General features: G+C 41.9%; 3 protein-coding genes across 3 annotated transcripts; all 3 read right to left on the reverse strand.

The window, feature by feature from the left end:
• Positions 1-209: 209 nt before the first annotated feature.
• LOC140307238 (unconventional myosin-Va-like) lies at positions 210-14,591 on the reverse strand. The gene is made up of 40 exons (XM_072386023.1): positions 14,403-14,591; positions 13,915-14,025; positions 13,144-13,315; positions 12,174-12,318; positions 11,926-12,082; positions 11,697-11,840; positions 11,371-11,452; positions 11,133-11,240; positions 10,916-11,022; positions 10,498-10,763; positions 10,336-10,417; positions 10,119-10,259; positions 9,857-9,982; positions 9,549-9,632; positions 9,123-9,236; positions 8,773-8,870; positions 8,580-8,666; positions 8,348-8,456; positions 8,044-8,255; positions 7,789-7,945; positions 7,411-7,650; positions 7,032-7,280; positions 6,847-6,940; positions 6,607-6,749; positions 6,089-6,202; positions 5,737-5,871; positions 5,565-5,621; positions 5,192-5,419; positions 5,013-5,080; positions 4,492-4,566; positions 4,211-4,409; positions 3,938-4,031; positions 3,697-3,831; positions 3,429-3,583; positions 3,257-3,343; positions 3,021-3,171; positions 2,651-2,930; positions 1,774-1,948; positions 1,606-1,686; positions 210-1,520 (listed from the first exon to the last, which is right to left on the reverse strand). The coding sequence occupies exons 1-40, from the start codon at positions 14,427-14,429 to the stop codon at positions 1,368-1,370; spliced, it is 5,442 nt and encodes a 1,813-aa protein (XP_072242124.1). The 5' UTR covers positions 14,430-14,591; the 3' UTR covers positions 210-1,367.
• Positions 14,592-16,297: 1,706 nt separating this feature from the next.
• arpp19b (cAMP-regulated phosphoprotein 19b) lies at positions 16,298-18,274 on the reverse strand. Its single transcript, XM_072386024.1, has 3 exons — positions 18,109-18,274; positions 17,476-17,598; positions 16,298-17,383 (listed from the first exon to the last, which is right to left on the reverse strand). Exons 1-3 carry the CDS (start codon positions 18,151-18,153, stop codon positions 17,213-17,215), a joined length of 339 nt encoding a protein of 112 aa, XP_072242125.1. The 5' UTR covers positions 18,154-18,274; the 3' UTR covers positions 16,298-17,212.
• A 744-nt stretch (positions 18,275-19,018) lies between these two features.
• Positions 19,019-21,464, reverse strand: rsl24d1 (ribosomal L24 domain containing 1). Its single transcript, XM_072386025.1, has 6 exons — positions 21,329-21,464; positions 20,327-20,440; positions 20,167-20,239; positions 20,001-20,064; positions 19,725-19,810; positions 19,019-19,453 (listed from the first exon to the last, which is right to left on the reverse strand). The coding sequence occupies exons 1-6, from the start codon at positions 21,407-21,409 to the stop codon at positions 19,380-19,382; spliced, it is 492 nt and encodes a 163-aa protein (XP_072242126.1). The 5' UTR covers positions 21,410-21,464; the 3' UTR covers positions 19,019-19,379.
• Positions 21,465-21,593: the final 129 nt, after the last annotated feature.

Consider the following 21,593-nt stretch of genomic DNA (forward strand, 5'->3'; position numbering starts at 1 on the left):
AATGTTCGTGAGCTTATACTCTTTGCCGTTACAGAATAATTCAAGTTTATGAAATCTGTAATGATATTGTTTCATTGACTTGTTGTGAACATGGTCAGAACTACGCTAAAAATCAGTGGTGTTGAGTATTAACCCCAGATATGAACTCGAATGTGACACACCGAGAAAAACACAGCCAAAGATTGAATGAACATATGACGAACAAAAGAGCGAGTGAAAACATTAAAGCTTTTATTCTGAATCAGGAAGTAGTCATGTTCCAGGCTTTTCTCGTTACTAATCGCTCGACTTGTCGCGCACCTGCTGAGACTTTGACTGTCTCCGCCCTCCTGTCTCATGACCACAATTGACAGCGTGGGTGTGCTCGTTTTACAAGGATATATGCCACATAAGAAGCCGGATGCAAACTTCGGCTAACTCCATATGTGCGCATTTCACACCTAAAATTGTACGCTCAAAAGACTAAAAACCAACTTGACCCCCAAATGTTAGTGCACTTGGAATACTGATAAGAACAAGGGATATGGAAGTTTGTCTGAAAGGCCTTTACATGGAAACACTTCAACACAATCCCTGTGGGCACAAGGAATTTTAAGGCTGCATATTAATCATTGATGAATTTGTAGGCCTTTTAACATGTTAGGCTCTTGCACGCTGGTTCAGTAAAAGTCCATTTGTAAATGATGAGATACTCTCAAAGGAAAAACTCATTCATGTTTGTCAGCTCCGTGTAACTAAAGCTTACAATGACGTGCAGATCCTTCTTAACTTCAGCTGCAGCGCTGCAGCCAATTAAACCATTTTACAGGAAAGCAGTAAAAGTCTAAAACCAAAAATCTTTTTCGTCCTCCACCTTTTGCCCAAATAAATACTTTTGAATTTTCATGTTGTAGTTATAGAAATAGATATGGTTACAGGTATAAAACTGAGTTTTAAGACATTTTTAACATTCATATGAAATTGACAAATATCATAGCACAGCTCATAATTACCAATTTAAGATCTGTTCAGAGAAACACCCCGATTCATAGTTTGGAGAATGTTTGACATCCCAAAAATCAGACACATCCCTTAATATGTGAAATATCACATTTCCTTGCCTGAGTTTAGGCATTATCAGTCTTGGAGTCTCCCAATGTATACACGAAATCAACAGCAACAACAGAGTTGCCAGAGATGGGTGAAAAAGATGACTTTTAACACTTGTTTTTCTTTTCTTACTCTTTGGTATTGCACATACATATAAATATAAATAACCTAGTCTTGCTGTACAATCTGATCAGGAAAATATTCCTTTTGGATCAAACTTTGGTGAAAAAGTGTGTTTTCTTCCCCCTCCGCTACACAGGATTTGCGTCAGATCTGATCTAGACGCGTGTCAGGAAACCCAGATTAAGGCTGGCGGGGATCTGAAGTGTCTCCAGAGCAATGGAGGATGGTGTGAAGGGGACAGAGACGGAGAAGATCTTCTTGGCGTCCATCATGAGGGTGGACGACTCAACGCGGTCTCTCAAAAGGTTCTGCGAAGGTAAAACCGAGACATTCATAAATATTCGAACTTCATATAAAGCTTGAAAGTAAACTGCACAAATTTTTTTTACTCACTTTAATAGTTGTGATGAACGTTGGTGACACTCGCTCTTCAAACTCGATCACTGGGGTGTACAAGGTCAACACTTTAACAATCTGCCAGGAAAAACAAACGATTATCAGAGCGCTGGGGAAATATTGTGTGAAACGATTTAGACTGTTGGGCCTTTACTGATACTGGACCTGTGCTGTGGTGAGGGCAGAGCACATGTTGCAGATTGCTCGGGCATCTGCTTCAGTATTCTTCTTGATCTGTAGAAGCTGTGCGGCCTGTACGAGAGGCTCCAGAGTTTCCTTTGCACCACAGTCTGCCAGATCCCTCTCAGTCAGCCACTCCTCCAGCTGCCAAACGTTGTACCTGAGGCCAGACAGGAAATGGAGAAACAATCCAGATTAAACCCAGACACAGACATGGTGAATCCACCTCAGTTCTGTGTGACCACAGTGGAAAAGAGTGAATGTTAGAGATGCATTTTCAGCAACTTTTATGCATTGAAAACATAATCCGTGTTAATAAATTGGTAAACGCAGGTTTTGATTAAAAAAATAAAATAAAAAATGAGTTCAGTTTCCCAGATTTTCCAAAATATCAATGAAGTGAGAAAGAATTTTTAAGGAAACACAATCATTCCTAAAATAACTACAACAAATGCTGACGTTATCTATTATTTCACTCAGTTTAGACATATAAACTGGTTTCAAACTAAATGTTGGAAAAAGAGGATTCATCATACAGAGTATGTGATCAATCAAACTTCTGTTTGAAAGGGAAAACTTCACGGGGAACTCTTGCTTAAAAAAAATGCAGGAATTATGCAATATACAGTGAATTAGTTTGAAACAGTAGAGGTCTTTGTAGGAGTCTGACTTCCAGACATGTAATTATAAACTATGATCACGCTAATTATCCTAAATTGGCCATGGGTATGAGTAAGCACGTGTATTGGTTGTCTGTCTCTCTGCGAGGGACTGCAAACTGTCCTTCTTATTCTCGGCTTCTCGTAGGTAAAGGCAAAGATAAAGGTACAATATCGACATCACCAACATTCTGCTGTGGTACCTGATCTGCAGGCCTTTGCTCCATGAGCACATCTCCTTCCGCAGCAGCAGGTGGTTGAGTGTGACCGCAGAGATGATATAAAACTGCTGCTTGACCACCTGTTTGATGAGCTCCGAGTCCACTCCATGCTGACTCATGGTGGTGTGGAAGTAGCTGAGACGCTGCAGGAGGACCTCCAAGGTAACAGCCTCCTCAGGGAAGCTGGTGCTTCTCTTCCTCAGGCCTGATGGTTTGGAGCCTAAAACTCCCTGTATCGTCTCGTTCTCCAGCATGCTTGCCACTAAACACAAGTCCCACAATTGACAAAGACCTTAAACTTACAAAGAATGTGACGCTAGTTACTATGTACAGTGAGATTAAGTCCTCTCACCTATAAGGGGCTGCAGGGTGTTCTCCACGCATTTGATGAGCTGACGGTAAATTTGGATGGCCAGATCACCAAAAAGCTGATGGTACTCCGACAGTTCGAAATTAGTCAGGACTTGCTCATTCTGCTTTGCAGTGTTGTGAGTCAGGAAGACCTACAAAACAAAGGAGTTTAATATGCCTCCGGGGTTAATTAAGGGACATTTCGAGCTGTTGGTATCAAAACCTGCTCAAGCTCACCTCATCTCCACTGTACTGCTTTAAACAGTTCATTAACCTGCATGTGTTGGCCAGCCAGAACGACACCACTTCGAAATCGTCTTTCCTCTGCAGAAGCAGTGTAAAACTTCATTAAAAAAAAAATGAACGCGTCACTCTTTTCATTTGCACAGATCAAGGTCAAACACTGCACCTTTATGACGCCTTTGATGCAGCTGATGGTAGAATTGAGCAGAGTGCTGACTCGCTTGTCGTCGTTCACGTTGTCTGCATACCGCAGGCACATGAAGATGACGTAGGCTGGAAGCCCTGGAGTGAAGCTGACTGCCACACCACGGGGCTTCAGATCTGAGATTACAACAATGTGTGGCAAAATGCTTAACAACTGTGACCTTTATCCATTTACTCCTCACGTGGGGAGAAGGAAAAAACAGTCAATAAGCAACACAAATGTGGCTCACCTATGACCAGATTCTTAAGCAAGCGGCTCGAGTCACTCTCCCTGTACTCCAGCATGCCCTGGTACTCCTTCTCCTTGCGGGTGATATTCACTGTTCTGACGGGGGCACTCATCATAGAGGCATTATTTGCAGTCGCTAAACACAGCAACGAAAATTTGAGCAATGACAGGATTAATGCACGGCCCGTGTAATCTTGAAAATATAAGTGATTTTACGTAAAAACACAGTTCCACCATATTACCTTCAAAATCTTCAACTCTTTTCATGTAGAATTTAAGCTGTTTTTTTAACTTCCGTATGGTTTTGTCTTGTTTTTCCTGTTGCTCCATTCGTTCCTGAAATCACAGGAGCAAAAAAGATCAATGCCAGGGCAAGAGAAATTGAATAGTTAGTAGTTTTTATTTTACTTTATGACGTTAAATAAAGCTCTATTCCAATATATGGCAGACAGATGTATCTAACCTTTTGTTTTAATAAACATCTGAGGGTCTAAGCAAACAGTGAGCAGTCTTACCAGGTTCTCATTGGTGAGCCGTGTGATCTCATGCTTCAGGCTTGCTTCAACTCGGGCATTCTCAGGCAAGAGGAGGCTCTGAGCCAACAGCTTTTGCTGCTGCTCCTTTTCATACCTCAACTTATTCACCTCCTCAACCAGCTTCCTGTTCCTCTCATTGTGGTGGCGCTCCTGCTTCTGCATCTGGCATTCCAAAAGCCTGCAGGACGAAGGGAAAGCAATCGTTTCCATAGAGCGTGAACGCGTTTGAATGCACCAAGTACAGATTATCACCTCATTACCTGTTGGTCTCTTTCAATCCTTCATAAGCCAGCCACAGCTCTCCATCCTCATTCAGTGTATGAATGTCAGCGGTCCTGAGGGGAGGCGTGAGAAAGTGAATATAAAACATTCGGCTCAATAGTTTACAGGGTTAAACGTTCAACTTTTAACTGCTGAGCTGAAACAATGGAGGCTGCATTGTTAAAAGAGGATATAATGCAATACAGTGGCATGCATAGCCTCCACATCCTGGGAACATGCTCTAAGTGTAAATTTGCTGCCTTTATTTACAAGAAAAAACAGCCCAGTTGGCTTCTAAAGGATTACTGTGATCTGTGTCATCTGGAATCTACACCAAAAAACTCTTACTGGGACACACACACACAGCATGAACTGGAGAAATGAATCATTTAATTAATAAAAAACTCTCATTATGAGACAACATAAGAGGGCTGAAGAAGTGCAGAATGTTGCATTTTAATGCCTTCTTTGGCCTTTTATTTTTGGGGAGAATAATGAATGCATGCAGAAATGGTCTTACCTGTCAACATCTTGGTATGAGGGGATTTCACTGAGATCTAACTTCACAGATTCACCAAGTAAAGAGTCCTGTGATTCAAGTTGAAATGTCTATATTAGCATTTAGCTTTGCATCGTTAGATTTTCTAACGAGGTCAGATGACTGTTCTGTCAAAGACCGCAAAGAACTTTCATTCTCACCCTATGTTTCAGAGCTTCTTGGCGAACCATATGCGACCGGAGGAGCAGCACCTCCTCTTTTCGCATCTCCAGTTCCTCGCTGGAAGAATTCAGCTGGTCCAGTAGTATGTTGTAGGGCAAAGAACCAGGAACGGGAGGCGCTAAATCGCCACTGTCACTGGTCAAAGACTTTCGCAGCTCATTTAGATCCTGCTTCAATTTCTTGTTCTCAGACTCCAGCTCTTGTCGCTGCAATAAAACATTTAGACTCAAACATCTTCAAATATTTGTTTGGTTGCTCTTCTTTTTTTTTTTACATGCCAATACAAAGACAGTTTATAGTACACTGTTTAAGTCGTAATGATTGTCAAATGTGAATACTCCCAAGTCACACCTTCAGCGTTTCCAGATCCAGCTCTGTTCTGCCAACACTTTGCTGCTCCTCCACCTCCTTTTTCAGAAAAAAGATGCATTCAATGTGGACATCAAACGTATAACAACTAAAAGCTGAATGCAAAACAAAAACCCAGTTGTTTTTCTCCAGTAGGAAATAATGCACTTCCTACTTTTGCCTTTTGTTGTTGTGCTTCCTCTCTTTTATCCAGCTGCTGCCATAGCGACCGCTTTTCCTGCTCCAGGTCCTTCACTCTTCTCTGGAGCTTGAGAAGGACTGGCAGGTCCACTGTCGCTTCGGTCTCATTCTAACAGAATACAACAAGCTTAATGGTTAATGAATCTTCACAGAGTTTAACTAGAATGCGGCGCTAATGGGATGAGAAACATGAAGACGAACAGAAAAAAAGAATAAAAATCCTCCACGCTGTTTTTTTCAAGGAAGAAATGATCCTTTCCCTATGAGTGGGCTGACAAATTCATTAAACCTGTGCGTCAACTAATGGCGAGTATTTCACACATTACCTCTGTTTGTATGGAGCTGTTGTCACTCTCAGTGGAGTCCAAGCTCTGAGAAAACTCCGATGAGTTACTGCTGTAGTTGGAGTCCGTCCTCTTGAGACTAGATTTGTTAGAATTCTAGTGAAGACAGAAAAACATTCGAGATTAATTCAACTATGACAATGTGACTCGAGACTGTATAATAAAATTTAAGGGGTACTGTAGTCTCTTTTGTGCTGCTCGCAAAAACAAAAATTGTGTGAAATTGAATTATTGTTGTGAATTAACCCTGGAAAGGAAACTGATGGCATTACTATTCAGATGAAAGGTCAGTTTTTGGATGTTTTACTGCAGAAACTTTACACATCAGTATCCTGGTAATTCAAAATCTCCTCAGAACTGGTTTCAGGAAGCCAATCATGACCGTGTAAAAGAAAAGTATTTCTGGTTTGTGATGGGATCTTTCTGCATGTTATCAGATCCATTGCATTAACCCATGTTGCTATGCAAAGAGGAGGTAAAGACAAAATCAAGTTTCTCACGTTGCTGAGACTCATCTCCTCCTTCAGATCCCTGTGCCGTTCCTCTAGATGTAGATGTTCACTCAGCAGACTTTGGTAGCGGGAGCGTTCTTCATTTAAGTCCCTCTCCAGCTGTTTGGTGTTCTCTGAGTTGGTTTTAATCTCTGAGTCAGAAAAGTACAGTCTTATTACTAACTGATTTGCTCTACATGCAGGCATTACTGGAGATCTGTGAAGATTTGGGATGAATCGCTCAAATACCTGTGAGCTGCTGAGTTTGTGTGAGGATTTCCTTGCTCAGGTCATCTATGTTGCTCATCAATAAGTTGTTCTTCATATTAAGCTCTTCCACCACCTGATAAGAGAATATTAATAATATGTTTCTAGTCATTTGACCAATTAATCACGCCTGGCCAGGCTCTTGGATGACGATGGAAGAAGCCTACCTGCTGTGTCTGCTCCTTGTAGATCTTTGTCTGCTCCTCCAGCTCTTCTTTCTCTCTGTGGGAGGTTTCCAGCTCGTGCTGAAGGAAGGATAGCTGTTCCAGTAGCGAGGGAACTCTCGCTGCTTTGGCTTTGGCTTCCTGCTCCGATCTACGTAGGGTTTCTATCTCTCTGCTCTGTCTGTCTCTCTCAGTGGTGTGGGTCCTCTCCAGAACAATCAGCCTCTCAGTGAGCTCTCTGTTTTCTTTATGCTGCGGGGAGGGGGGGGTACAGACACATGCTTTGCATGTGATATGACAACTCCCAATGACCCAATGTTTCTCATTCTCATGCTACATTACAAGAGTAAACAGCAGGCCAAAACCAGACATCCATACTCACCTGCTCGTTGATCTTCATCTGCAACTGCATAATCTTGTTCTCCATGCCAATGTTGAGCTTCTTGAAGTGCTCCACAGAACGTGCCTCCACTTTCAGCTTCTTTAATTCTTTCTTGGCCATCATGCGACGCACACAGCTCTGCAGCAGGATGATGGCCACCAGGGTGCGTCTGTAATGCTGCCTGGCAAGCCAGCCTCTCACCCACCTCTGAAGGACCACTGCCTTTTGCTCAAACATCAGCTGTGAAAACAGGCGGCATGGCTCTGTTTGTGTCTCTCATTTCCCCATTCTTCTCCACAGCAGTGCGTAAAAACATTGTAACGACCGTTATGTAAATGAGATCTGGTTGTGGGATTATATACATATTTTTGTCACTACCTTATAGTATTGCTCTCTCGCCATGTGGGCCCTCCAGATACACTGAATAGTGACAGCGGCGGAGCGCTGCCGCAGGTAGTGTCTCCTTCTCGCCCACATTCGCACGTTGCGCTGGATAACAAGAGCTGCCTTGGTTTGCCGCAGAAACTTGACGTAACTGACAGAAAAACAAAAACCACATTAAAGAAAATGCTTCTGGTATTTCTGGTGCTTCTAAATGCCTTTACCACGCTGGTGTTTACCATGTCCACTCACCTGCGTGCCTGGTGACCGCGAACATATTTCTGAATGGTGACAGCGGACTCTCTGAGCCTCAGATACTTTTTGCGGGCCAGCCAGCAGCGGATGGTCTTCTGGATGCTGACGCAAGCCAAACGCAGTTTGTCAGAACGGAGCTTCTCCAAGTAAGCCACCTGGCCAGCCCTGAAGAAGATCTTGTTTTTGCCAAATTGGTACTTCTCCTGGTCCTGGGAACACATTTCAAAACAAAGTGGCACAATTTCAGTAAAAGCTACTTTTATTTCATCACTGACATGGGAATGGTTCAATTCACACATACCTTAATGAGTTTTTCCAGGAGGTTTTTGCAGGTCTGTTTTCTATCAGGCAGCGCATCCTTTTGCTTCATGAGGACACGGTAACGACTAAAGAATTCCTGATAGGTCCATCTATAGCGTTCATAATAAAAATCAATATAAGACAAGTTATATTGACAACGTCTAGGGGTTTATGACATATAACTATGTATACAGCTGCCCTGCGCTCTATACCAGATGTGTTGCTGATACTACCTCGATGGGAAGCCTGCTGCTGAGATCCGGATCGTTTCGAGGACCCCACATGCTCGAAGCTGCTGCACAGCCCTCACAGGGTCCAAGCTTAATACAGAAAAAAAAAAAACACACGTGACAAAAACGACCATACAAGTCTTTCAACTGCGCTTGAATGCGATTGTATTACACAGAGAAGTAAATAAGTCCTCACAGGAACGACGCTTTATGGTCATTTGGTTTGATGCAGCGTACGTAGTGCGGGGTCGTAGCGTTCAGCGTGTCCATCAGCAAATGCAGAGATTGTCGAAACTGATTTAAAACACAACGATAAATCACGCTAAGTAAATGTGTCTATCTAAAAAAATACATGTAAAGATTCAGGTCTCAAGCATTTTATTGACATGCCATCATATAATCCTTTAAAGGCAACTAAAACTCACTTCATACTGACCCACGGAGGAAAGACAGCAATTCAACTAACTATTGTTTTCAGGACTGTATCTTTTCCGCTGTCCACTCCACACCATAAAATGTCGTGTAGCGTCATTGTTATGCTCTCACCTGCAGTCCAACAGTCTTTTTATTATCCTTCTGAGTCGGCCCAGCTCTTCCGGCGATGCCGGTAGGTTTGTTAGCCTTGTCATCATCCTCAAACAGCTTAAGCAGCAAGTCAAACTGAACCGTTTAATGACGGTAACAAAAGAAAAAGAAATGTTGTCACTGAACAGCAGATGGCAGTGTTTTCAATCTAAAACTGAAGGGTGGGAGTATTTCCTCCAATAGTTGTGTCTGAACAATTCAAGGGTGTGTGTCCACAAACCTAAAACACTAAATTTAATCACCAGTCATTTGCTCTTGGTATTCTGAAGCTCTGACATCAGATTCTACTCAACGCCGTACTGTGACCTCCCACTACGACTTACTTATTAAGAAATGCCTTAAAAAAATGAGTGAGACTATGCTGAGACTGCAAGCCCATCATTTCACCTTGCTCTTTTTCAGCACGTTTATCTGCTCCTGATTCACCGTGTCCTTATTTTTCTCCAGGAAGCCAGCACACTGGTACTCCACCTAGGCACAAAGGAGCAGGTCACACAGTGTTCTTTGACTGAGAGAGCAAAGGTCCTTCAAAGACTGAGAAAGACTGATTAGTACGGTTGCATTCAACACAGTCTTCACTACCCCTGGAGAAAAACCCATACAGATGCAAACACAACAAGGCTTTCTGCTGCGGGCTGCGCTAACCACTACGCTGCAAAACCAGCTCAGCATGAGCTACGGACTCGTGGTTTTACCTTGTCAGCAAAGTGGTGGATAATGAAAGCTCTATTTGATAACCTGGGTTTATCAAAGTGAGTATTCTGCTTCAGGAGGGTGTTGTACAGCTTCTGAGCCCACGTGTCGTCAGAGCCTTTGGGCATCTACGGAAAGAGGAAAAGCTGACACATCACTTAGTCATGGCATTACTCATAGCCTCCACGCGTGGTGGGGTGGAGTGTCCAGAGAGTTGTGGACAGACTTTAAGCAAGAAAAAAAACGTTAGTGGTGCCATTTTACCTTGCACTCCTCGTCCAGAAGGTCAAGGATGCCCAGCTTGGCCTCAATGAGATTAATGCAGGGCTGATTGTCATAGAAGTCGATCAATGTCCAGGGGATCTCCTCTTTCATGTACTCCTCTTGCTCCAGTTTGAACACATGCTGTAGTGAACAGTTATTTAGAAGTACTGCGTGTGTTGATAATATATGCGCAGGCTGAGGAGAGAAAGATTCCTACCAGGTTGAACTGTTGCTGAAGCTTCTCATTGGCATAATTAATGCAAAACTGTTCAAAGCTGTTCACATCAAATGTTTCAAACCTGAAGGAAAAAAACACGTTTAGAACAACAAACCGCATCTGGCTGATCTGTGGCCCATAAATGCAGTTATGAAAACATACCCGTAAATGTCAAGCACACCAATGAATGAGTGTTGCTTCACAGCGGATTTTAAGGCGATGTTAATACTGCCCACAATCCAACTGAAGAGTCTGGCGTAAATGTGTTTGGCGAGGGCATCTCTGCCATGGACCGCGTTCATTTTGGAGACGGGCTTAACAAAGGTCTCTGTGGTCGTCTTGAGTTTCCTGTGACATAACCAGTGGGACATTTCTTCACAAGGCACCCCCATCAGCTCACAGAAAACCATCAGGTGGGCATTATCTGGCTGGAAATAAATGAACAATGATGATCTCACCAGGACAGAGACCAAGATATCCTCGATACAACTGTCAGAGGAATTTTTACATGAAACAACGAGAGGCAAACAAAACACTTCAAAACACTCTATCACTGCATCCAGCTGAAATAAGTGTTTACCAAGATGCTGCATCTGTCTGCCGACTGATCTTTCACCTCCACATTGCTAAGATGGAGAATAGCTGAGAGAATTTGGTAGATTTCCATTTGATCACTTTCGCCAATTCCTACAATGTAAACAAAGCAATACATATTAATCAATAGTTTGGCTCAGATAAGCCCCAAAATAGAACATTTATATTTCGATATCATATGTGCATACAGCATATCTACTCACCTAAGAGTGAGAAAGCCCTCCTGGTGCTGCTCATCTCTTTGGCATCATCCACTCCATCTATGGCCGGATTCTGACCCTGGTTAGTGCAGTGGAAGTCCTCTGCACAACCTTCAAACAGTAACCATACAGAATGTTATATTAATATGAGCAAACTGTTACAAATGCAACAGAAACTATTAAAATCAGTCACTCGCAAATTATGCTAAAAGCTAAACAGTTATTTTCCATACTCACAGACCTAACTTGAAGGCTTTGAACTCTGGTAAATGTGAAGAGGCGCACAGCTGGTAGAACACGTGGTAGTTCCTTTCTCCGTGAGCCTAGAAGCAGAGCAAACCATGTCAAATGGCAACCAGGACTGCAAAGACATTCGGGAAATATTTCATTCAAAGTGTTGAAATCAGGCTTAAACTGTTTAAATCAAAGCCGGCAAAAATTACTTACAGGAAAAGGAATTACACGTGTAACTTAGACGACAATCGCTTTAAAAATCCCAACATGTTGCACTTTAAACTGTAAATCCAAACAATGCGTGCATGTGAAATCAATAAAAATGACATTTACCTGAAACACAACTCTAGACTTTTCCAGTAAATAGGTTCTCATGTGAGCACCAACTATAGAGTACTGCTTGTCAAACCCAATTTCAATGTACTTCCCAAAGCGGCTGCTGTTGTCATTCCGTGTCGTCTTTGCATTCCCAAAAGCCTGAATCAGATACAGACAGAAGCGGTCTCTGTGACTTTCATCAACTTAGAATTCTGTTCTGTTTTCCCGCAGTGTTGAACGTTACCTCCATGATGGGACTGGATGCAAGAACTCGCTCCTCCACATTAGTCTCCCCAGAGGAGCAGCTGACCGTGGCAAAGTAGCGCATCGCATACTTAGCAGAAACTGTTTTGCCAGCCCCAGACTCACCACTTACAATGATGGACTGATTTCTGTGATCTCTGCATGAAAGTGTAAAAATATACATGTCAAACACAAATGTCTTTGGGGTCAGTGTTAAGAGAAATCAAATTTGTTTAAGTGGGTCAAAACCTGGCCATTTGTTTGTAAGCTTCCTCAGCAACTGCGAAGATGTGTGGGTCCATATCCCCCATGTTCTGCCCACTGTAGGCATTAATGATGTCAGGTTCATAGATTGGCAGGTTCTCATAAGGATTAATGGCAACCAGGACAATTCCTGAAGTTCACAAGGAGGAAATTTTTAAGTTAGGCATCGCAGTTACCTGCCTTTGATTCAAACTAACACACAGATTATTCCAAATTAATTGCTGTCCACTCACAGGACTCAAAAACCCACCACTCTTATTTTTCATATTAAGGAAACGCCGGTTCAGATTCTTTTTTAATTCTGATGGTTTTACTTGTTCACTCAAGGAAGTCTGAAAAACTGAATGATTTCCACCATTTCTGCTACACTGACTTGCAACAGAAAGAAAAACTACGTTTTTGTCCAAAACTGAAAAAAGATCCCACAAGAGTAAACTAATGTTCAGACAATTAAAAAAAAAAGAGAAAAAAAAGAGCGAGCTATGGAAACACCATAAAACCAAACCATCCTCACGTCTGCACAATGTCCTGTCTGACCAAACAACAGAGCAACGGAGCTGTTGGTCTGCCTGAAGCTACTGTCATAAAGTTACTGGGACCCTTAGTGATTGGCCCCAAACAGGTCGGGCACACGTGACTAACACTTGTCAGGAACAACGGATTCAGCCAGTCCAAAAGCTTTGTTTTGATTTAGCACTGATAATGACTCTAATACCAGTACACGAATACTGCTTTTTAACAGCGTTATGTTCAGTTAAAACAAATACGTTGCTATGAAGTCGGAGCATCTCAGTGATAACAGGCGCGGTGTGTAGTGTTGTGTTCCTTTAAAAGCAGCGTGCATCACAATAATCTGCTTAATGCACTGCAGATTATGTCAGCACATACAGTGAGTAAGGCTCCAAAGTCTACAGTGTCAGTGATAATGCGAGTCAAGGCAGATGAAGTTAATTACCACAGTATGTGTAAATCAACTTGGAGTCGATGAAGCGCACTTTCAGGTTGTGCAGCACTGCTGGCTCATGAAGGTAGCTGAGAGCTGTCAGGTCGTTTTCCCCTACCAGGATATTGGGGTTTCTTAGCGGTGGCAGGTTATTGGTTCGGGGGTCGATCTTGTGTTCCACGCTCTGAAAAAGATGCACAAAGGTAGCTTTTAGTGTGCACTGTCTTTGTGCTGCAAAACCTATGAGGAATACCAATAACAGACAAATGAAAAAGCAATATGTATGAAAAAAATGGGTGGTTAAATACCTACATAGAAGCATCAGTTGGACCTTAGAGTGAAGGCAAACAAGAAACCACTGTGCTTGGCCTGTTCTTTTTCACTCCAGATAATACTTTGGCCTCATTTCCATACCTGACGTGCATGCCCAAACTCGACATGATAGCTGCAGGTAGCAGGAGTGCTGAACAAAAACTTTTCAAGCATGCCATCTTATTACTCATAAGTCATTTACTCTGAAGCCAGCAGATAAACTTCAGGGGTTCAGAAAAGCTGGAATCATGGACACATGGTGTCTGCCCTTCCTGAGAATGAATGCAGATGTATCCAACAGCACAGCTGTCATCAACAATCCTTTATAACAAGGAAATTTATGTGTCTCTGTTACAGCGTTCTTGTTGAGAAATGTGTGCAGAACGTCACACACCCATTTCCATCTCACTGCCTGCATCTCCCTGGGTGTGACGATGTTTATGAGAAGTATGTGGGATTTGACTGCCTCACCGTGCCATCATCCAGCTGCAGGGACAGCGTCAGGTCACCTGGAGTGTAATCTCTGATAAGCTCTGCTGACTTCCACACTTCGGCTGCATCTGGGAGCCAGACACGGGCATGCTGGAAAGAGGGGGAACCAGGTCTGAGAAGTTCAACCACTGCTCTTACAGAAGCAGTCCTTTGCACAATGACAGCAGTTACAGGAGCCTTATCAAATGGACAGCGTGGATAACCTGAAGTCATCAGACAGCAGTCATGCGTATAATGGGGATGGATATGGGGTAGATTATGTGACAGGTTTACAGAAAAGTAATAAATTGGGATTGTTAAGACTCGAAACTTGTTCAATAGTCACTTAAAACTGCCAATTAATCACCAATCTTGACAGAAATAGCTGTTATTTACCTAACGACAAATTAACTGACTAGCACTAGCTAGGTAGATAAAAACCGTTGAGTACTTCGGTATCCGACACCAACTTAATCCAGTATGCCTACCTTGGAGTAAAGTTCAGAGGCTGCCATGTTTTTCAACGTGTTCAGTGAGGCTTCAGAAACGTTTTCTTCCCGTAGAAACGAGGGTGAAACATGTTACTGACTCCCACAGAAGGAAACCGTGAACTTTTCTGGTCTCCCCCTCTGAACCCGCTGCGCTCAGCCAACAGAAGGATTCAGCTGCTTCCACAGTTGCCAGTCTGCTGCGCGTGCCCTGACACGTCCCGCTCTCGTGGGCTAAGCGTGCCACCCAGCGGTCAAAACACTCAAATTCGTCTTCATCAAAGTTGCCATGGGGTGTGTGTGGAAAACCACTGGTGCCAGTATTTACCCTCCACCGTTGCTGAACTTACATCAAAACGACCGTTTTAACGCCACGAAAATGGCGCTGTTAGTTTTGCCCACTAGGGATTTTTTAAATGTAGCTAACATCTGATAATGGCGAGTCTGTTGGGAGCAAACTATCAAAGAGCTTGTATATCATCAATATAGGGGAGGAAAACCACACCCAGTACCACTCTGGCCACACCGCACTGTCTATAATTTCCTTTTTCCTTTTGTTAAATTAATTGGCCTTTCAAGGAAATGCTGACTTCTAACAGTGCTCTGCCATATTTGTATAAACTTTACAAGAGAAAAATCCAACTAATTTGCTTGCATATCGAGCAGTATATGAAGCAACTGTGAATTAACGTTAATTCATTTATGATGGACTTCATTTGAACTGGTTACATAAAATCAAACAGTTTTGATCACTTGTAAATGGTGAGAAAAACATATCATATGAACTGTAGAATTACCACATTTTCCAAAGCTGGGCTGGGGAGCTCACCCTTTTTTTGATGATAATTTATTAGCCTGGCATCAGCTGATATTGACTGGCTAAGGTCGCCTTGAATTCGTATCGAGAACCGCGCATAACATCTATTTTGGGACATGTTATTTGGCCCCCTAAAAATTGGCTTTGGTCATAAGGCTGGTCAGTGGATTTCAGGTCATTTGGGGATGCTGTGCATGCTGCTTCCTTGTCAAAATTTATGGGCAATAACAGGAACCTTCCTTTTTTATTACACCCGTGCTTTTGTTGCTGTGAGAAGTCAGAAGCTGTGTTTGAAATGTGTGAGCTGTGTGAGTTTCATGACCCCACCTGCACAATCTAACAGACCAGGTCAACACCGGTGCACACTTTTGTGACGTTTGAATTAATATTTTCCTGAAAGAAAATGTTAAATGCCTTATGGTTGTGTCACTCTGGCTGTCTGGCGCACCCAGGATCTTCTTCTTTTTCTTCTGCATCAATGCTGGAGTCACTGCACCGGTGCAGTGGGTGAACTGGTACAGGCATGTGGTACAAGTACGATCTCCCCCTCCACCTCGTTTGCCATTGGCATCATCAGACCCCCCTTTGAATGGCTCAAGGTTTCTTTGTCAACACTTTTTGCTCTTATCAAAACTTGGAATGGATTGCACACTCATGCCTTAATGTTGAGACTATCAAACACTATCAAGTTTTATATACATCATCATGTATGTAGTTGCATATCACAGTTCCCAGACAAACAGACCTAAGCAGATGACTATATTTGCTCATTTACCCTTTAGAATAGTTACTCTTGCATTCAGAGTAGTCAAAGTTTTCATATACTCAAAATCACCCCTCATGATATACAGATATTCAATGTTTCAATGGAGGCTTGTGTATCTAGAACACCTATCCTGTTAGATAGGCATAAAAAGTAAAAACTTGACAGTATGTGCAGATTATAATGGACTCATACGTAGCTAATTCTAAAAACACCACCACACTACATTTGGTTGCAGGGGATAGCAGGTATTCTAATCATATCATATATATAGAAATAAGCCAGTTTGAAAAGTAACAAGAACACCTTTGAATGTAATTATGCAAAACTATTTTATTTACAAAACAAATGGCACAGTGTGTCTGCCACGTAAATGCACATGCACACTTCAGACATGTTTGGGGAGTTTCCTCCCATAAAATTCCAAGTGATTCCAGTCAGACAGAGAGAGACATTTCAGGCAAGATTCACAACCCAAGATTCTCACAGAGGGAGCAAATATTGCTCAGGAGGAACAACGGTTCATTACTTTTAAGGCCATTTTAGAGGTCAGGGTGCGGTGGGAGACCAGCAGCAAGTCATCGCAAACCAATGTTAATAACATGAATTTAACACAACTGCTACAAAGCGTGTCTCGTCTAGTCTTTAGAACTTTGAAAGCATGGAGTTAGAACGGCACATTAGTTCAGAAAACCAAAGAAAAAGTAAATGACTTGATTTTCCACTGTTCAAAAAGACATGCCTCCATATGAGCAGATGAACGTACAAAGCTTTCCAAGAGTTAGGGATACCTTTAAATTATTCATCGATAAACCTAAGTATATCTCTACACTATCAACACAGAAGAACCAGATTCCTTTGCATTGATGAAAACAGAACCTCTGCACAAGCCGTTCAACTGTTTGTAAGGGGGCACGTATCCTTAAAGGTGGAAACTTTGTATGAAAACACAATGGAATTCATGTTTATGAGTGCGATACCAAGTGCAGAAATCAATAAGCATGAAAACCTTCTTTTAAGAGCTCTTGAAAAAAACATTTCCTACAACTACTTTTTGGATTTATCTGAAAATTCAGCTTCTGAGAGTTGCCAACTATACTCCAGTATTGGACTTAGTACATAACTTGTTCTTAGTGAATACATACAAAGGCAAAAAAAAAAAACAACGTAAACAGCAGGTATGTGTAAGGAGGGTGATGGAATGGTAGAAGAACGCTAAACGTAAAAGCATCAACCGGCCAGTTTGCTGGCCACGATTGAAGTCTTTCTCTGAGGCAGGTCCTGAGGAGTTGGAATGTGATCGCCTGTGATCTCAGTCTTCTCCGTTGGGGCTGATGGCAACTGTTTGTTCTTCATTTTTGCCTTGGCCATGTTGTAGTCACCGGAGTCAAAATACTTTTGCTAAACAACGAAGAGGACATAAAGTGAGACTGTTGCAAGGCTGGTCATTTGAAAAAAAAATAATAATGGATAAGTTTAGGTCAGAAACAAACCCCTTTCTGAAGCCGTTTCCTGAGGAAGTCCGAGCCCCCTGGCTTGGCTCCAAGGGCTGGATACCTGGCTTTCAGTTTGGCCTCCTCTGCTTTTTCTGGGCTGACTAAATTGTCCTCCATTTCCTGTTGGGAGAAAACAGTGCGTATAGATGACAAAATCTCCTATCAGATAACTTGAGGGATGCAGAACTAGTTTCTTAAGGAGTTTATTTGACAGCTGTTATCTTAAATTTCTACAAACAACAGCTAGTATATTTACTGATTGTATTATTGATATGCAGGCACCGCCATGAGGTAAACTCCAACTACTGTTTGCTCAAGCAGTGATCTCATCGTTGAAGTTAGCATGGCTAGCTGCAGCACTAATCATTAACAGACAGCCTACAAAGGAGTGCTTATAGCAGAAGAGTTTTTGCCCTCAAAACAGTCATTTTTTAATTATTATTCACAAATCAATATTGGAAGCAAACTCGCTTGATGACATCGATGAGGAAAATCAAGCAAGGTTAGCTACTAGCTAACTAGCTTAGAGCTCGCTGCTAGTTGGCATCTTCCACATTCGATGTGCTAGCAGTGCTAGCTAACCGTCGCTCTTGTTAAATGTAGTTGTTGTAGTTCATCGTCTCCGTTTACCTTCTGTTCCTCCGAGGTCCTCGTCCCCTCAGCTTCCCCGGACATTGCTGCAGTGAAGCTTCGACTTGTTCACTAAAGCAAGGGTGTATCCGCACGACCAACTCGGGTCCGTTCTGGAAGATGAGAGGTTGAAGGTGGTGGAGACGAAGCGGGTGGCAGTAGCAGCCTGTCGGTTCAGCATCAGGCTGCCTGAGCAGCAGCAGCAGGCCGCCGAGTCGATGCCAGAGACGCAGATCGGAGAAACGCCGAGTCCACAGATTTCTCTCAGCTACGTTCCCTGTGCCAACAATTGCTGGACCTTCACGTCAAAAACTGCGCAACAATACGCATTTTCTAAGTTGTGCAAATTCAAGTTTCATAACGTATTCTAAATATCCATACTTATACATTTATGCTTTCAATGTGCATCACTACAAAAATCAATTTTCTGCACGAGTTTAACACGATTTTTCATGTTTCTAAAAGATTACTTTGACATGCTGTAATGGAGAATAATACGTTTTCTATGGACAACAAATTTCCTCAGCACAATATAAACATTTACCTAACTCTGTAGAATATAAATGGGTGAAGATAAATCTGTAGAATGAATCTCTCATCTAGCAGGATTAAAGGTACTTTGTTTTTTTCAAAGGGTTAGGGGTTTTTTTTTTCCTACTGGCTCAGACAACAGCGGCAGAGGGTATAAGTGCAGACTGAATGCATCTGCTTATTCATTCAGTTGTCTTTGTACCCATAAAACACAACACTTGTGTACAGAACACAAGATAACTGCTGTTTAATGAAGTAGCCTTTTTCTAAATCTCCAATTTTGTAGGTGCAGATGAATGAAATCATGGACACACGCATATATGGCATACGCCTGTATGTTGGTGCAACGAATGAAAATATTCTCAGTACCAACACAATATCCACTGAAGCTGAGGAATTTATTAACAAAATAACAGTTTCTTATACTTTAAAAAAAAAAAAAAAAAAACTCCAAATAAACAGGATGAATTTTTCAAAAGAGGTCTGTTTTATTACTGGTAACCTTTGAGCATTTTCTCTTTTTACTCCAACACATTTCGCCAGGTCATAAGATGAGTAAATTCTTCACAGCCGGTCACGACCAACCACACAATGTGAGAGCATTTGGGACAGAGGGAGGGCAAGTGCAGTCTTTTTAACTGTGTCTTTTCTGTCATTCGGAAATTTAAACTCAAAATAAAACACATAATATGAGGCCAACTTGTCGTCGAGTTTGACCAAAAAAAACAAAAGCCTTGAGATCAATCGTCCTCCCCCATTTCCACGTCTTCTTGTAACCGCTGCACCATTTTGTCTTCCATCTGTTTGGCTTTTCCTAAAAAAGAAAAAGAAAAAAATCCTTTAGAATTTCCATCTATATACTGTAAAAACTCACCTCTAGCTGTATACATATAAAAAAATTTATAACAATGTTTAATGGACAAGAGAGGAGGGGAAAAAAAGCATGAAATCAAATTCATTTTGAAGTTTCTCACGTGAGCACGATCAGTATTGTTTGACAAATAAAATTCTACAGTCTTGTTCAAACTGAAAGTGTCGCCAAATTATAGGATCTTTGCCTGCAATTTGACAAACCGATGCTTTACCTGCGTGCGGCGCTTTGATGAGGTGAATATTCTTCTTCACTTCGCTGATGGCCTCTTCTTTCTCCAACTGTTTGCCCTTCTTTAACCTATGCAGCGCAGACAAATCAAACACACTTAAAGCAAAGCAAACAGGTTTTTGCGGTTCTTTTTTCCTCAAAACCACGGAAATAAAATGTACCGTTTCTTACAAAAATCTGTGAAACCTGAAGTCGGCGGGTGTAAGGGACAGAAGAAAAGAAATAAATGCATTTAGACTCACAAATATAAGCTTCTTACCTGTTCATGATATATCTTGCCTGTCGTTTCTGTTTGATTTCCTCCACCCTTTTCATTGCCTCGACTGCAGAAACAGCAAAACGGCAACAAATAAACAAGCTGCTCGGAACACAATCCGACGTTTTTTATACACCGTATGATTTCGAGACATGAATCTATACATTACCTGTCTTGTCCCAGAGCTCCCTCTTATATTTAACGGGAATATTTCTGCGCTTCTCAAACTCTAAAGCGTTGTCCTGAAAGAGAGTACACGTGGTGGTTAAGGAATGGACACTGAATTAATTCTTTCTGAGAACACAGAATACAGCAGAAGAGCAGCGTACCACCGTCAACTCCTTTCCAGATGCCTTTCTGAATGCTTTGGTCCATCTGGTTTTTCTAGGGTTTCGCTTCTTCTTGAAGTTCTTGTGACATTTTGATTTGCAGAATCTGAATGTCTACATAATGGGAATAAAATCATATCATCAGATTAGTTCAGACTGAGTCAAATAAGAATCAGTGTAAGAAAGCACAAAATAAGAAATCCGTTGTATAAAAAGCAGCTCTTAGAAAAGACCAGAATGCAGCGGCCACCATGCCACATCAGCTCTGCTGCAGTCTGAAATCTGACTAAATGCTGCATTAGCTGAAAAGTCAAGTAAAGGATGATTCTTCAACATCTTTATTTGTCTTCCAGGAAATGCAGAATTATTAATATTCTTTAGGCAGGTGTTTACCGTTTAGCAAGTTTAACTAAAATTGTACAAACCTTGTACTATACCAATTTTCTGTATTTATACATGAACACATGGTTAGAAATGGCGAATAACCATAGAGAATCATAACTGTAAAGCTTATTTCACAAAGTTTAAGTAGAATGTTAAGGATATTTTCTTCCACAAAATCAATGTCACGTTTTAAAACAACATCGACGCACTTTCAATAATCAGTCTTACGACGAAGGTGTTTATATTTACACACGCGCCTGTTCCCACATCCTAACACCAGGGGGCGCACTAACTCCATAATAAGTATATTTAAAAAAGAAAAGAAAACGAGGCCCAGTTTAAGGACCCTCCAACGACTTAATTTTCATGGTTTGTTACAAATGAAAGCTCGGTCTCACATTTACGAAGACCCTTTACGTCATATAGTTCAACGTCATGTCCCGAGAATTGTTAACCAAATTGTTATTGATGGTTTGTCAGATTCTGATCGCTGTGTGGGTCCCACGTGAGAGATCCAAGCTAGGAGTAGCCACCCAGCTAACGGACAACCACTGACAGTCCAAACACCAGCTTCGGGTAAATGTACACTGATATTCAAGCAAAGAAATTGTACTTTACCTTGCAGTCGTTCCGTACAAACATCACGCCATGCCCGGGATAGACCGGTCCCGAGCAGAAATAACATTTTTCGATGCGCATTGTCGCAGCTTAGGCGCTGCGTGCGGCAGCTAATGAAAACAAGACCGTCCCGTCACTTCCTGCTTCGTCTTGTTCCCCGACAAATGGCAGCCATAGCTGCTATTGAAGATCGTCTGCCCCCTGCTGGACAAACTGTTCAGCCTTTTACTATAAATCAGACTAGTTTAAATTGGTTCATTGTGTT

Source organism: Leuresthes tenuis, unplaced genomic scaffold (assembly GCF_036924035.1).
Source record: "Leuresthes tenuis unplaced genomic scaffold, fLeuTen1.0.hap1 SCAF_5, whole genome shotgun sequence".
In the NCBI taxonomy this organism is placed as follows: Eukaryota; Metazoa; Chordata; class Actinopteri; order Atheriniformes; family Atherinopsidae; genus Leuresthes; species Leuresthes tenuis.